Raw genomic sequence first — 15,532 nt, forward strand, 5'->3', positions numbered from 1 at the left:
TATCTGCGGCTCACTCGGTTGTTCGTCAGCGCACGTCCCTCAAACCAGCATCCCCTGCGCCAAATGCAATCTATGGCCGGAAGTTGCTAATCACAAGACGTATATAGCGCCACCTATGGAGATAATACCCTTTTTGTTCAAAAATCGAAACCTTGGATATTATATACCCCGCATATGCATATCACACCGAGTTGAAAGATATTGTGGCGGCGCGGATCCTTGAAAGTATATCCAAGAAGCCATAATTTTCATCGACGGAAATAGGCGAGAAATAAAGCTTCGCTTTGATGGCCAACCGAACGAGTTGGAGCCTATCTAAAAGTTACAAAGAAAACGGTCCAAGAGTAATAATGTCCGAGGTATGAGAGAAAAACTGGCTTTCATGGTCATTTGTTCAAACCCGACTTAGAATTTTGAGCCAATATTTCCGATTTTTTGAGGGATCCGTATGTGAACTGCAGCGTTGATTCTTTGAATATACGGACTCTAAACAGCTCGACATTTGATATCCGTAGCTTAGAGTTTTAGTGTATATTGAATAGAAACCATCTTTAAAGTATTCGGTCAGCTCCCGAAAGGTATTGCATCATCAGGAGCTTGATATCTAGATCTGGTGAGGAGACCGAGACGTTTGGGGTTGTTCTCAGAAGTGTTGCTGTTTCAACAGTTGTGTGGCGTCAGCCATTTAAAGCGCCGTCGAATTACGGGAACCTTCGTGCCAATGGTGTCTTGAGCAATTAGGGGAAAGCTTGTATCTACAAAGTCTGGAGTACGCACTTACATCATGTGTGGGCAGTATATTGTGCAATACAAAACCGGGCAAAGGGATTAATCTGGGGTAGTTAGAATACGGGGGGCGTCATGAGTATCATTGTACCATTTGTTACAACAAGTTGAGGTGTTGGGGCCTAGATCTTGCCTTGCATGGAGATGTCATGAACCCGATATATGCCTCGACGGATACGATTTCGAAGGGAGCTCTTATTTTTATTCTGCTTAGACTCGAGCGTCATTCTCTATTAGGTTCCAAATCCCATAGGAGTGTCGAGTGAGAGTTCTAGAATTCTACAATGGTCATGACATGACATAGACGACGGAAAATATCATGGGCTGAAAGTCTCCGTAAGACCATGAGTATTGCGCTCATTTTGAAACATCTAGCCGTATATCCAGAGCTCCCCATTCAGCTTGAGGGCACAATTTCGAGTATTCTCGTTTTGGTTCCTTGGTTGATCAAACGATACTAACTACGCGAAAACTGGAAGCAAGAGCCCGGGTTTTGAGACTCTGCACATACATCATACGATCCTAGCGATAATCCTGCCCGAGTTTGGCGGCTGTTCACAGTGACAGCGTCTATGCTATTGAGACAAAATAACAGAACGGAAAGACGGTATACCCGAGTTAGCTGGTAGATGCTTCAGAATGCAAGGTGTGTGCCTGTACATTTTAAAACGTGGTTGACCGAATAGTCGATGTTTCACTTCTCCTGTGGGGAAGGTCTTCTCGAAATGTTACCACTCAGGTACCTGACGGATCGAAGGACAATGCAAAATTCAAGACCCATTATCGACGATTGGCTAGAATGGTTCTCTCCACACTCCCCGCGAAACATAATGTTTTTGAAGCCTGGGTGATTTAACGAATGGAAGCATAGGAAGGGCATCCCAGGGCTTCCAAATTTTTTCCATGCATGGATCAATGTCGCGTGCATTAACGGTTGGCCCTGCTGCCACCATCCGAATACAACAATAACTTGGGGATCGCAATTCGGCATAGATTATACCTAGCTGCCGAACAAACTTTAGCCGTAGTTGCCAGGAACCAGTATTTCTGCGACAAGAATAGATTTCAGTGCTCTGAGCATTGGCAGACATCGGTTCTCCATGATGTTGATCCTATGATGCAGTCAAATTGCAATTTTCTGTTGAAGGTTTCGGTCAAAATCTCTAAATCCATGATCCCTGCGAGCTGCGACAGGTGCAGATGCAGATATGGGCTAGGAGTATCCAGGTCCCGCCACTTTGCCTTTTCTTTTTTTTTCTTCTTTCATGCGGTACCTTTCCGTTGAACAGAGAAAATTCTCACAATAGCTTCCGGACATTGCTTATCGGCCTCAAGTCCGGTGACTTGAGCAAAAATTGCAGAGCTAGAATTAACTTTTCCCAAAGTCATAGCTACGTAGAGGCGCCGGAATTTCCCATGTGAGTAGAACTGTTTAGGCCAGAGCCAATAACAGGGAAAGTGTTGTCATAGATGGAGACACGGAGCTTTGGCCAAGGCTGGGTCTTGCATTCCAGTACTGCAGCCATGAAGTCCGGTTCAGTCAACGATTTGGTACATTCTGTATGGTACATACTTCGAAAAATTTGTTTTGAGAGATGCATCTGGTCGATCGGTTTAAGCGATGAGAAGAAGCAAAACCATTCCAATCTTTGGTTTCCCTGCAGGCTTCCTCAGCTGCCCCACGGGTCTGTGCAGTGTGAAAATTCGGACGTTGGCGCACGGTGTCGCATTGCAAGTATACTAGTAGATACAGGGGCAATGTTGCGCAACCTACCAGGAGCAATCCAGATGGCGGGCTAGTGTTTGGGGTCCCCGCACGTGAAGCCTCTAAGGGAAAATCTTGACCAGGTACCATGAAAATGTTCTCACCTTGTGTCCTAGCATCCCGAAGTTGCACAATTTTGGAGGTCCCACCGCTTTCCCTTGTCTTCCCTCAAGCGAGTGTGGGTGACCGTTTGGTCCGGGGTAGCACTGGAGGTAGTAGATTGGAGAGAACGAGAGGGAGATATAAGATGGCGACCTCCCTCGTCGGTGAGTGAGTTTTTTTTTTGATATCCTCATCATCATTCCTCATTTAGAGTGTATACATACTTTCTTTCCCACGTATACTCACTCCTATCAATAGCTCCCATCGCTATCCCTTAATATTTTTTCCACCTCATTTTATCTTTACTTATCGTCTCCACGATGGAAAAGAACAATTTGGAAGGTGGCGTTGCCACCAACCGAGTTGATAGCCAGGAGACCAATGTCGGAGGGGAAACCGATATCATCGCTGAAGCGGCATTTGCAACGGAACAGGAGGGAAAGATGACATTGAGGGAGGGTATCAAACTCTACCCCCATGCCATCGGTTGGTCTGTTTTACTCTCTATGGCGATCATCATGGAGGGGTTCGATATTGTTCTCATCTCGAATTTCTTCGGCTTCCCGCAGTTCGTTAGGAAATATGGTGAACAGCTACCTGATGGCACATATAATATTTCGGCTAAATGGCAAACCGCTTTGTCGAATGGTGCATATGTCGGGGAGATCATCGGTCTTTTTATTAATGGTATCGTCTCCGAGCGATACGGTTATCGTAAAACTATGATCGGCTCGCTTTCAGTCCTCACCGGACTTATCTTCATACCATTTTTCGCTCCTCGCATTGAAATCCTCCTCCTAGGAGGAATACTGCTGGGTATCCCATGGGGTGTCTTTCAGACATTGACAACGGCCTATGCTTCAGAAGTCTGCCCAACAGCCCTCCGTGCCTACTTGACCACTTTCGTCAATCTGTGCTGGGTTATTGGTCAATTGATTGCTAGCAGTGTCCTTCGTGGATTCTTAAGTAGACAAGACGAGTGGTCGTATAGAATTCCATTCGCTCTACAATGGATCTGGCCTGTTCCTATCATCATTGGATGCATCTTTGCCCCGGAGTCCCCATGGTGGTTGGTTCGACAAGGACGAATTGCGGATGCCGAAGCTTCTGTCCGTCGTCTTACCAAAGCAGGGAACGGTGTCGATATCCAAAGAACTGTCTCCATGATGATTCGTACCAATGAATTGGAAAAAGAAGCCTCTAGTGGCACAAGATACATCGACTGCTTCAAGGGAACTGACCGACGAAGAACCGAAATTGCCTGCGTAGTTTGGGGTATTCAGACACTTTGTGGTTCAGGATTAATGGGATATAGTAAGTCTGCTCAGCCTAGCCCGCCGACTCAAGCTTGATTTAACTAACCAAGGATGTGCCTAGGTACCTATTTCCTTCAGCAGGCCGGCCTCCCCGTTGAGCAATCTTTCAACTTTACCATGGGTCAATACGCCCTCGGAATCTGCGGTACCCTATTTTCTTGGATTCTCATGATGAGATTCGGCCGTAGGACGCTTTACATCAGTGGCCTTGTCGCTTTGTTCGTTACACTTATCGCAATTGGTTGCCTTGGTATCCCAAAGTCCAACATGGGAATAGCTATTGGAGCTGCGCTCTTGGTAAGTGTTTTGTTGCCAACACATCTTCAGTGTGTTATTCTGAACCCTAGCTAATATAATCGAATATAGGTCTTCACATTCATTTACGACGTTACCGTTGGACCAGTCTGTTACGCTATCGTTGCTGAGATGTCCACGACACGACTTCGATCCAAGTCTATCGTCCTTGCCAGAAACTTTTACAATGTTATGGGAATTATCAACAACGTCATTACCCCACAATTGGTTAACGTCACCGCACTCAACTGGAGAGGCAAAGCCGGATTCTTCTGGGCAGTGTCTTGCTTCTTTTGCACTATCTACTGCTATTTCAGACTTCCAGAGACCTCTGGTCGTCCTTATATCGAGCTTGATATCCTATTTGAAAACAAGGTTTCAGCTAGGAAATTCCACAAGACAAGCGTCGATGCAGTTGCAGGAACCATTGAAGGCACCGAAAGAGTTGAAAAGGCATCGATCGAACAGGCTGATCATATTGAGAAAGTTTCGATATGATTCCTCCCATAATTTTAAACCAAGGAGTTGGGTTTCACGACCAGCTAATATTATTGCATGGTCCGTTTTTTTAGCCTGCGTTGTTTGAATTGTTTTGTTTCCATCCGATTCAGGCAGTCGATCACATATCTTCATTCTTTTTTCTCTGTGAGAATCGATGCATGGAATCGGAGTTAACTATGAATTTTGATTTTAATGAATTTGTATATAAATATGCCTCTAGACCTTCGTTGGCTAGTCTTTCTTACGTCGAGCCACTCTTAGGTTCCTTCTTGCAATTGTTTGGCATTTTCATGATTCTTCGATGGATGGGATCACGCGGTATATTAGATATATAATCGGGATTAAATAATAGTTTAAATGTCACGACTGTTCAAATATTCAATAGCTCGAATTGTGGGGATCAAGTGAGGTTAGAGAGTACAGTAAGCTTAGTTAAGGATGTTCTGAAACCCCTGATTCTTAAAACAGTATGCTCCAAAGCGCGAAGATACTCGACCATGGCCAAGAGGCGTCCTATTACAAAGCTCTCAAATTTAGACCAGATTTCTGATCCTAAGTATGATATGAGATCGAAAGATCGTCGATCTCAAGACTGCCCCCAAAAATATCCGTAGTTGATTAAAGGTATACTGCTATAACCAGCTTGATTACACGTGTAAGCGCTTAAGTGTAGTACACGCGAAGGCACCCAACTACCTCACTCAACAAACATATATATATATACACTATAGCTACAATACCATACAAATGGCCATGGGCATTTTGAATTGCCTAGCGTAGTACTTATCCGTAATCTATTGACTGAAGTGAGATCAACAGAAGCAACAGTTCATCGACAATAGTGCTCAAGCCTAGGGATCGCTGCTATGTTTAAGGCTGAAGATCTGGATATCTCGTAATGCCTATCTGACTAACTGCGTCAGTACTTAGTTTTACTGTACAAGCTTGGCTGAGAATGCTCCATGAACCTACTAACGCCGTTGAAATTAAAACCCTTTAAACAAATCTCGGAAGTATACGACTGTCAGCCTGCCCAGCTGTCTTAAGATCTTGCTATATATATTATATATTACAATCGCGATTCGACGCCCTGTCGACACTATATTCTAATTACAACCAGCCAACTTCGTATACAGACCAACCCTCAAACTGTGGCGCCATGATAGGAGTCAGTATACTCCCTGTCGTGGGCTTAGTTTTAAGCGCCGGTTCCGCGAATGCCTTTATTCCCTCAGACTTAAAAACCTTGATGGGAATACACGGCACTTCGCATATGGAGCAGACCAGGATGGCAATACGGCAGCTATGGGAAACTTGGTATGGAGACATTCCGGGATGGGTTCCGACCAACAAGAACGTCCTAGCTATGGAGGAGATTGCAGAGGCAAATGCACTTGTAGATGATGACCAAGAAAATGGAGAACTTCATTTCGACGGAGAAAGCTTTCAACCCGGCCAAGAGCGACTCATAAAATTATCAGATCAGGTAGTCTCCCTCTCGAGCGCTGGGGACTATGTTGCAGCAAGGAAGTCGATAGGGATGGCGCTTCATACCCTTCAGGATTTCTATGCTCACTCCAGCTGGGTCGAGGCATTGAATCAAAAAAACGCAGGGGATCGAATATACCCGGGACTTGGATACCCTAATACAATGATTTACCCCCTTGGCCCTAAAGTCAAGACCTGCTCGAACTGTCGTGCTCAGGTGGCGGTATTCTGTGGCGATTGCGACGGAAATATCAAGTCAATTGATCTCACATCAGGTTATTATAGTGGGGAACCAGCTTTCAAGAAAAAGTCTAGCGCAAAGTGTAGCCATGGCGGCCCACTCGACTTTTCAACTATGTATGACCTGGGTATCATTGACTCGGTACTTTATATTGGGCAAGGCATAAACAAGGATTCGTCTACATGTTTGTGGTCGCCTCATAGGGTTTTACACTATCAAGCCGCTAGGCTCGCTGTAGCGGCTACAAAGGACTAGATTAATGGCAGAATTTATAAAAGATTACCTCAAAATCAGGCTGACCTTTTATTTGGAAAGGAATACGAAAATGGCTCTATATCAGATCCTTCAGCCCCAACTGTCTACGACTTTAGGATAAGCACTTTACAGCCTCACAAACGAGACTTAGTGGCGAGGGCTGCGGTTCTGGATCATAAAATGCATACGGTTGTCATGGCCGATAATGTTCATGAGCATGGGAAAGCGCTGGTACAGGCGAGAGTTGGAGGAAATAGAAAGCTTTACCCAATTCAAATACTAAAACGAGATTCACACGGGGATGAGCCATCGCCCGATGACTATGGCTGGAGAGAAATAGCTATTGCTACCGGGGGGCACCTAATTACGTTCCCTGAAAACGAGACAGCTGAAGCTAACGCCCTTTTGGATATTCTGTCACGGCCAAACCATGCCGAGATTCTTTCAGTGGCAGCAACCAGTAGCGAGGAGAACCCTGGCTGCGAATTTATCTTCCCAATCGACTCTAGTTTAAAGTCGCTGGTAATATCTACAAGCGGGGTTTCATCTTTAAAATTATTTAACTCTAATGGATCTCCCTACAGTTCATCATCTACAACCGATACCAACATCAGAAGAGTCGGAAACACCATTGCCCTCAATTTTACCTCGATGACAATTCCGCCCCCTGGTTTCTACCGCATTTCTCTAAAGTCTACTACCCATTACACTCTATCCATATCCGGGGAGAGTAGTTTATCTATAGTATCATTTTATCTCGCCGAAGCTGGGGGTCGGCCGCAACATCGCGCATACTTCCCAATTCCAAGCTATCCCATCGTTGGTGAGAAGTCAATGGTGAAGGCGCATATTCACGGTAATTTCACGGATGCAAAATTTGAGTTTCGTACCAAGGGGGGTGCCCTGATCGCCTCCCAGGATACAGTTCGCAGAGAGGTAGATCCTGAAGACACTGCAACAATGTTTTACGGTAATAGCACAGCAATACCTGAGGGCGAATTCATGGCCTACCTCACGGGTATAAATGACGATGGCGATGAATTCCAAAGAGTGGTTCCTCTTATGCTATCGTCTTCTAAACTAAAGCTTACTGCACCCACTATACAAAGAATGACGGCCGGCGAACCACAAAAGGTTACTATTGGGCTCACGAATTTTAACAGTGTCCCAGACACTTACGATGTCTTCGCAGTTGATAGCAAAGATTCTATTGTAGAAGTCACTCATGCGAGTGTCTATTTAGAGCCGGGGGCGTCTGGATCTTTCGATGTCCATTTGCTCCCCAAAACTAACTCTACTATTGGTATGACTGGGATTGTTTTTGGAGCGAAGGGTCGGACGACGCAGGGAAATATGTCCTTACAGCGATTCGTCCTGGAGCCCGAAGCAAAACCTCTATCATACTCAAGGATCAAGTACCATCAATATGCGAACGAGACCGGACAGTTGATTGAGAGACTTAAAATGGGCAAGAAAAGGTAGCTAGTGCGAAGCGGCTGCTCTAATATGTAATTTCTAATTGGCCAATTATGTTGCTTATTGACACTTCTAGCTAGCAGAACCTAGAGAAAAGAGTGTTCTTATCTTGGCTTCTTCTTTTTCTTTTTTTGGTTAGGGAGACAAATATATATATCTCTTATTGTAGCTAAAGATTCTATAATTACCTTCATTATGTTTAGTAGGCAGATGCAACATCATCGAGCTCCAAATTCTACTCCTAGTAATGTAATCTTATCGAAGCTATGGACCCGAAGATTAATCAATTAATACCACCGAAATTATTGGAGGCAGGAGTGTTTAGAGATATCCAGGACGCTGAGCTCACACCTGTCTTAACCCAGTCAACGAATCAAATTGTTCTTGGAGCTTGTGCTGTTTACTTAGTAGTCAAAATACCACATTGCTCTCAGGCTAACCTCAATCGTATAAGCGCTGTTGCAATTTCGCATGCATCGAGTTCTCTGCAACACGTTAACACCTCCCAATCATCAAGCCATTTAGGCGCTTTGCTTTGATGGCCAACATTTCTTTATAGTAGTTGGCTGCGGCTTGCTCCTTGGATGAAGAATAGAAAGGAAAGTCTTCGCGCTCGACGCTTTACAGATATATGTATTGGATAGACATATGTGCCAAGATGTGACATTGCGGCGGTGTGAGCGATATCGATATATCCGGAGCCCACTGCAGATAATATATATAATGGTAGGGGTCCAACCCCACTGCCATCATTCATCTGGATTTCTCCAATCGAGTCATCAGACGGGCTCGGAAAAGTCGCTAGCACCCGTCTTGGTAACCTGAAATAGTTGGTGGGAAATAAGCACGGAGAGCGCACATGCTTAGTTATGCAGCCCACGACATGACAGACATGTTGACATGAAACCAATGGCGAAAAATAAGTTGAAAGTTACCCCTCCTTTCCAACAAAAGACCACAAGGCTGTGCGCTTTCACAACACTCAAGCGGTTATCCAAACGCCATGGCTATCCCGTCCGTGCATTTAACCAGTGACTGTGCCCCTGTTTCCTCATAGATTTCGACAGCCTCGTGCGCCAAGCGAATTCGCGAACAGTGATTCATGTGTACATATCGGCGTGACACAGACAATATGATATGAATAACAAGGCTGAGAGAAAATTTAGCAACGTCGCGAAATTCGGTAGGAGAAATTTTGTGTAAAAGTATAGTTTCGTGGGGATGATACTGTGAGTATGAACCCCTAGATTCTGGTGTATATAGTACGGCCATTCCCCGTCTTTCTGTGAACTCGACCATCATGCCAATCCGCATTGCATCTTCATCCGGTTCAAAACGGGGAGTCGGACGACCCATTGAGTCCTCTGGTTCTTATTGAACGTTCAAACAGGAGCTACTCCGAAGCTCCCCGTCAATTTAGATATCTTCTCGTTCTTGAGAACCTGATATCTATTCTCTAAAATCGAATAACGGCCAGAGTTCGTCGAGATAATAGTTGAATCAAATCGCAATGGCACGGCGCTACGAGAATGCAGCAAGTACATACGGACCTTCCTCTTCTAGGTCGAGGTCGGACCGTCTGCCAGATTTTCGCCTTCAGGCTAGGTCTCGGAATCTACCTAAATACCTCTACCGGGTCCATTCTGATGAATCAATTACTGAGTACACATCAGCAGATGGATTTTTATCCGCTAGCGACGAGACGATTGACCTTAGAGGATCAGAATTTATGAGAACACTAAGCGACCATTTAACTTGGGGCTCTAAATCGCCATCACCTTTCATATCTACCTATGCAAACGAAAGTCACGCCATTTCGTGGGCTAAGCTGTTCTTGCAGAAGCCCGGCCGTGAGCATGACGAGGTCCAGATAATGAGGATTAACACCCAGAAAATTCGTGGCGATAGCAATGAAAGGAAGCCAATCATTTCTGTCAGAGAAGTAGTCATTGGGATGCGAGAAAAAAACGTCGAAGTGCTACCACCGGAAAGGAATGACAATCAGATTAGGGATGAGTACCTGTTCCTCTACCAAATACCAAGGGGTGCCATTGACAATATTCGGGATTATTCATTGGATATGCTCAAACCACAGCCAAAGAAGGGGGAGAGCTCAAGGAGATGGCGTGGGCAGGCTCATCAAGAATCGTCGAGAGAACCTGACTCATACCCAGACCGAGGGAGAGGAGGACAGGGAAACTCTAGACATACCCTTTCAGTAACTGAGGCCCCTCGAGGATACATACATGGAGATCTTCCCCGCAATACAGATTTCCATAATACACGGTCACCCCCACCGACGGAGAGGCGTGAACCACGGCGGAGTATCCGCGATTCGCGAGTATCCGATGTATGGAGACCCGAAACCGAGAGTACAATCGTGAGAACGGTAGGCCCTCCCCAAGACCCGTTTATAACGTCTGGGGAAACTAGGGTCGACTACTCTCATAGAGGTGTGGCCACGCCGGCACCCGGCCCTGGCCCTAATAACTATACATACACTCCACACCCTAAAGCGCAGGTCGCCCCCTTTCCTAGCTCTAGTCAATTTAACCAGCCATATGGCCATAATCCACAGTATTGGGACCATAATCCAAATGGTTATCAACACCATCAAAACCCCAACTATGCACCAACGCCTGGATTTGGTACACAAAATCTCACCCCTCAAGCTCGAGCTACCCAGAATACCGCTGCTATTTCAAGAACTGCACCAAATCCACGCGTCTCGAATCCAGCTAAGCATAGCCGTAACCAAAGTCCTGGTCCTACCTCTAGAGGTATATACATGACCCCAGCTGGAAAGGAGAGAGGAGGGGTAGAGCATCAGCAAAATCAACTTCTCTCGAGCTCCCGCCCTGTCAAAGCCTCTCGGCTTTCACGAATGTTCAATAAACTCCGGCGAAGTGATTGATTGCATTTCGAGACTGCCTCTTTTTATATACGCTTTTGGCTTATAGGTTCGGATATCTGGATATTCAAAATACTAAATTACATTGTTCGTTGATCGAACATTATATACTCTAAACCCGAGTTGAGCGGATCCATGAAGTCATCATACGACCTTCAATTTCACTAAATTGTTTTTTTTCCTTCGTTTTTCCCACTTTATGCCATCTGCATGATCACGATTACGAAACGCTATGTCTGATCAATCACTCCTGTAATTGTATTGTGACCACAATGCTATATACATTTTGTCGTTTTACAACTTTGTTTCCTTTATATTCATCTCCGTAGGCTCACTGCGCTATGCTAAATATCTCAACATTTAGCCGAGCAAGTAATCTAGCTTCCCAATTGGAACCCCATGATTTCTGAGGATATTATAAGCCGTGGTAACATGAAAGTAGAAATTGGGGATAGCGAAGGTTTGGACATATGATTGCCCAGTGAACTTTCTTTCAGTACCCCGAGTCACCAGGACAACTTCCGAATCTTCCTTTCCTTCGAACGCCGCCTTATGTTTCGCCTCCACCTCATCCAGCAGCGCAAGAGTAGTGTCAATGCGCTTGTAAAGGTCCTCCAAAGTTTCCTCGTTATCATCCAAAACAGCCAATTCAAGTTTGGCAACACGAACACAAGTATTCTTGGCAGTGTTGCTGGCGGTTTGAATCTGGAAAGTCAAGGGCTTCATATCTTCAGCGAGTTTCCAATTCACGACATCATTTGTCGAGATTCCGTTTTCTTTAGCATATGCTTCTCCCTTTTCGAGGATATGCTTGAGGGTCTTCATTCCTTTACGGAAGAGAGGGACAGTGACGTCAAAGAGGGTGAGGGAGCTGGCCATCTTGCAAAATTTGGACACTTAAAGTGAGAATTCAAGGTAAAGTTTGGAACCAAAGGTATTCGGTATCTTAGTTTTGAAGACGAGTTTGGGTTGATGAACATAGGAGCATTTACTCGATGGAAGATATGGAACTTATATAAGGCGACTGGAGTGGTTAATTAAACAAGACATCTTTAACAAGCCTAGGACGTGGCCCGTGGTCCGTGGTCGGATTTCGGATGAACCCTGACAGATCTGTCCAAGTGTGAAACCATGCTTACAAATGTGTATCTAGTTATGGGATACGTGTTCGGCCGACTATTGCTTACAAATTCGAGACGAACTGAAATGAGGCTTTGATTCCTTAACGTTAGGACCTTGTGATGATACGCAAGGCTATCTTTTAGATTAAATCGCAGGGCTCTTGCAGAGGATACTAGTGATATGTGTGGTGTTGAGAATGTTTTCCCCGCAAATATAGCTTTCAGCTGCGTTGAGGAACAACTATCATTGGCCAACTTCGCGACAAAGAACACGGCTATGCCGGCCGGGATGGAGATAGGCGGGTTTTAGGGTCCAAAATTTGGGGAGCCCCACCTAAATCAGACTATACTGTATACATACTACTTATTACCAGTTTCTCGTATCCTAAAGTGCAGAATATGACATGCATGGGAGCATCAATGCAATGTAACGTGCTTGATAATTCATGAATAAGGGGTTGCATGTATATGTGTAAATACGTACACCTAAGTACGTATACTCTTCCTAAGGAGACGGCGTTGATGTTGTTGTATTTTGAATGGCATTAAAACACACCACACCAACGCGGTGCGCGGGCTTGTACGCAGGATGAGAGACTTTGTACAACATGCACCGTTGGCGTCAAGCACTCTGGAGACGAGACAATGCAATTCATCTGATTGTTATCCTTCACATCCGCGATACCTCAATTACTACGTCAGTCTCTTCTATTTGAAAACTTTCCTTACTTCTCTACTTATCCCCTTCACCTGGAAAAGCCGGGTATTTTAATGGATCTCGAAATGTAATATGGTAAAATATGCTAGTCCCCATTGCATTGTAGCTGTAGCTATATATAATTATAAGGTGACATTTTTAAGTTAGAGATGTCAACGAGTTATGAACATTTATTGTTATATATGGATAGTTTCCTAGTAAAATATAGCTAGATCAATCGATTGGCATTGTAGCACGCCAATCAGTGCTATGCTCCACTTTGCTAACTAGTAGCTTTAATGCTAATATACGGTGTTAGAGTCTAGAGCCTCTAATAGGGCTGTAGCGTTGAAGTAGTGTAGATTGTAGTATAAACCCCTGGAATTTTGAAGGCTAGGGCTGAGTACGACAGCTAATATTATGACATATGATAAACCATTCTAAGAAAGAGTTCACCGCTCATTCAGCTTCACTCCGAGTCCTGAGGGGGTGCCTCAACTTCCCAAATTTTGAAACTATCAAAATAGAAGGGTTCTGTTCGGCCAGATACCCCCCCTAGTAGAAAGAACCAAATCGATAGCAAAGCGTCACTGGAATTCCATTCATCAGCCATTATAGGCACTGACTCAGCTGTCTGCCATTGATTGGTAGCACCGATGACTACTCCTGGATAGGCTCTCGCAAGCTCGAAAGCGATGAACGCCTGGGGCATTGACGGAGACTCAACCCTATATTCAAATTTAAATTTGTACCATTTTCCTAACTGAAGCTGCACTTTTTGCTGGAATCTGAAGACCCCTAGCGAATCAACCCAGATAGCTTTTAGCGAATTTGGCGAGCTGGAGCTTCCTGCATTGGGGGCAACTTCATGGGTGCAAGCAGAGCAGCCAAACCCAGTGTCATAGATCTCCCAGTCACGAAATGGGTCAACCGGGTCATCGAATCCTGGGTTTTTAATTATAGGCAGATAGGTTACTTGTGCTTCAACTGAAACGGTTTCTGTGGCGATAAATGTATCGGTCTTTGGGATAAATATAAGTTAGTAGTCTATAGGAATATTCTGTTTACCCATGGATCTTAAAGGCCAGCTAGGATCAGACTACGTACCAAAGTTGGGACCGTCTCTACGACCCAGGTATAATCAGTTATGGTCTCTGTGCTTACTGGTCGGTCTGATAGGAAGCATCGGCAGGCGCTGGTGATCTTCGCGTCATCGGTGGAGCACTTCTGGAGAATGTTTGAACGGCCCTTCAGATAGGCTTCATCAGCCTCCGGGTCCCAGTCATGGTCGCGCCTTCTAAACGGGGCTGCGGTGATGGTTGTTTCCACTGTGCCTGTAGTTCTGGTAATAGTCTCCGTAATTGTAGTTTCATAAAACGTCTCCTCGCCGAAGGTTACTGTAAAATCAATTTCCGTGGCGGTAGTGTAGTCTGGTCGGATACCGAGGAAATCAGAGCAGTACCTCAGACCGATTGATTCTCTTCCTGTTGCCCGGACTGCTCGCAGGCAATTATTCGCATTGCCTTGGTGTTTGGGTTAGAGAATAAGCATACTGTATTTTGTGTATTTAAATTCCTCAACGGAATTAACTTACATCCTCTCTTAACATGGTCCAAAGGGCTTCCTAATATGGCGCCGAAGAGTGTGATCAAGGGAATGACGGTTTTCTTCATTGTAATGTGGAGTCTGGTCCTGTTGGAGCCTAAAGCTTTTGGGTAGACGTGTCTGAGAGATAGGGCTGACAACGAAGTACCTTGCAATGAAGGAGGATAAAAGGATGGCCGTCCAGATTGAATGCGGGATCCGGCGCCATTCTATACCCTCCCTTGAGCCATCCGATTGCGATCTCGATGCAACAATTTCCTTCATGCAGGTGCGTGCGGCTGAACTGCAGGAACACTAATAAGGAAATGGCCGGTCTTGGAAGAATGTCCACATCACGGTACATTCGTTTGTCGATTAAGTGGTTTTAGACCCTGATTATCTCGATATCCGAGATCTTATTCATGGACACTAGAAACCGGACAGTATCCCATAATAATTTAGACATAAGGAACGCCTTGAGAAACGCATGTGTTCTTATGAACGGTATTTCTTGGAAGTATACACAAATTCCACAGGATTGAGACGCCCTGTAATTCGCGATATATGTTCGAGCCCGATCTGCATTTAGACATTTAATTTACGAGTTAGTGTGCTTCTTTCCTCGGCATGCTGAGGGACGAAGGAAGTGACATCTGTGGCTTTTTCAATTGGTGGAAGACCTCAAGACCGGCCCACTTGGGCTGAATTTAAGGCTTGGCTACAGAGCATATTGTCTCGTGCCCAGACCTGGAAGCAGAGTATATAAGACTTGGCGAGTTGCTTTCATTTATTTGTTCAGATGTGCCAACGGAATTGACAGACTATCATAGCATTTGAATATTTACTTTGGCGCGTATCCCTAATATTATGATCACGAAGCGCGTTAGGTGTATTCACAAGATCCTGACCGTGTAGCCCGCGTTCTATTTAGTTTTACGAAACCCGATCAGGGTCAATTGAACAGCTTTTCTAGAAGCATCAGATTTTCGCGGGTC

At 45.0% G+C, this 15,532-nt stretch overlaps 5 protein-coding genes across 5 annotated transcripts; 3 read left to right on the forward strand and 2 right to left on the reverse strand.

Moving 5' to 3' along the window:
* Positions 1–2,973: 2,973 nt before the first annotated feature.
* On the forward strand, positions 2,974–4,761 carry AOL_s00097g298 (uncharacterized protein; the record flags this gene model as incomplete). The annotated part of the gene is made up of 3 exons (XM_011126131.1): positions 2,974–3,967; positions 4,031–4,266; positions 4,336–4,761. 3 exons carry the CDS (start codon positions 2,974–2,976, stop codon positions 4,759–4,761), a joined length of 1,656 nt encoding a protein of 551 aa, XP_011124433.1.
* Positions 4,762–6,037: 1,276 nt separating this feature from the next.
* Positions 6,038–8,230, forward strand: AOL_s00097g299 (uncharacterized protein; the record flags this gene model as incomplete). The annotated part of the gene is made up of 2 exons (XM_011126132.1): positions 6,038–6,634; positions 6,788–8,230. The coding sequence occupies 2 exons, from the start codon at positions 6,038–6,040 to the stop codon at positions 8,228–8,230; spliced, it is 2,040 nt and encodes a 679-aa protein (XP_011124434.1).
* A 1,504-nt stretch (positions 8,231–9,734) lies between these two features.
* Positions 9,735–11,138, forward strand: AOL_s00097g300 (uncharacterized protein; the record flags this gene model as incomplete). The annotated part of the gene is made up of 1 exon (XM_011126133.1): positions 9,735–11,138. The coding sequence occupies one exon, from the start codon at positions 9,735–9,737 to the stop codon at positions 11,136–11,138; it is 1,404 nt and encodes a 467-aa protein (XP_011124435.1).
* A 357-nt stretch (positions 11,139–11,495) lies between these two features.
* Positions 11,496–12,014, reverse strand: AOL_s00097g301 (uncharacterized protein; the record flags this gene model as incomplete). Its single annotated transcript, XM_011126134.1, has 1 exon — positions 11,496–12,014. The coding sequence occupies one exon, from the start codon at positions 12,012–12,014 to the stop codon at positions 11,496–11,498; it is 519 nt and encodes a 172-aa protein (XP_011124436.1).
* Positions 12,015–13,422: 1,408 nt separating this feature from the next.
* AOL_s00097g302 (uncharacterized protein) lies at positions 13,423–14,626 on the reverse strand (the record flags this gene model as incomplete). The annotated part of the gene is made up of 3 exons (XM_011126135.1): positions 13,423–13,974; positions 14,061–14,476; positions 14,548–14,626. 3 exons carry the CDS (start codon positions 14,624–14,626, stop codon positions 13,423–13,425), a joined length of 1,047 nt encoding a protein of 348 aa, XP_011124437.1.
* Between the last annotated feature and the right edge of the window lie 906 nt (positions 14,627–15,532).

Source organism: Orbilia oligospora, assembly GCF_000225545.1.
Source record: "Orbilia oligospora ATCC 24927 unplaced genomic scaffold scaffold00097, whole genome shotgun sequence".
Classification (NCBI taxonomy): domain Eukaryota; kingdom Fungi; phylum Ascomycota; class Orbiliomycetes; order Orbiliales; family Orbiliaceae; genus Orbilia; species Orbilia oligospora.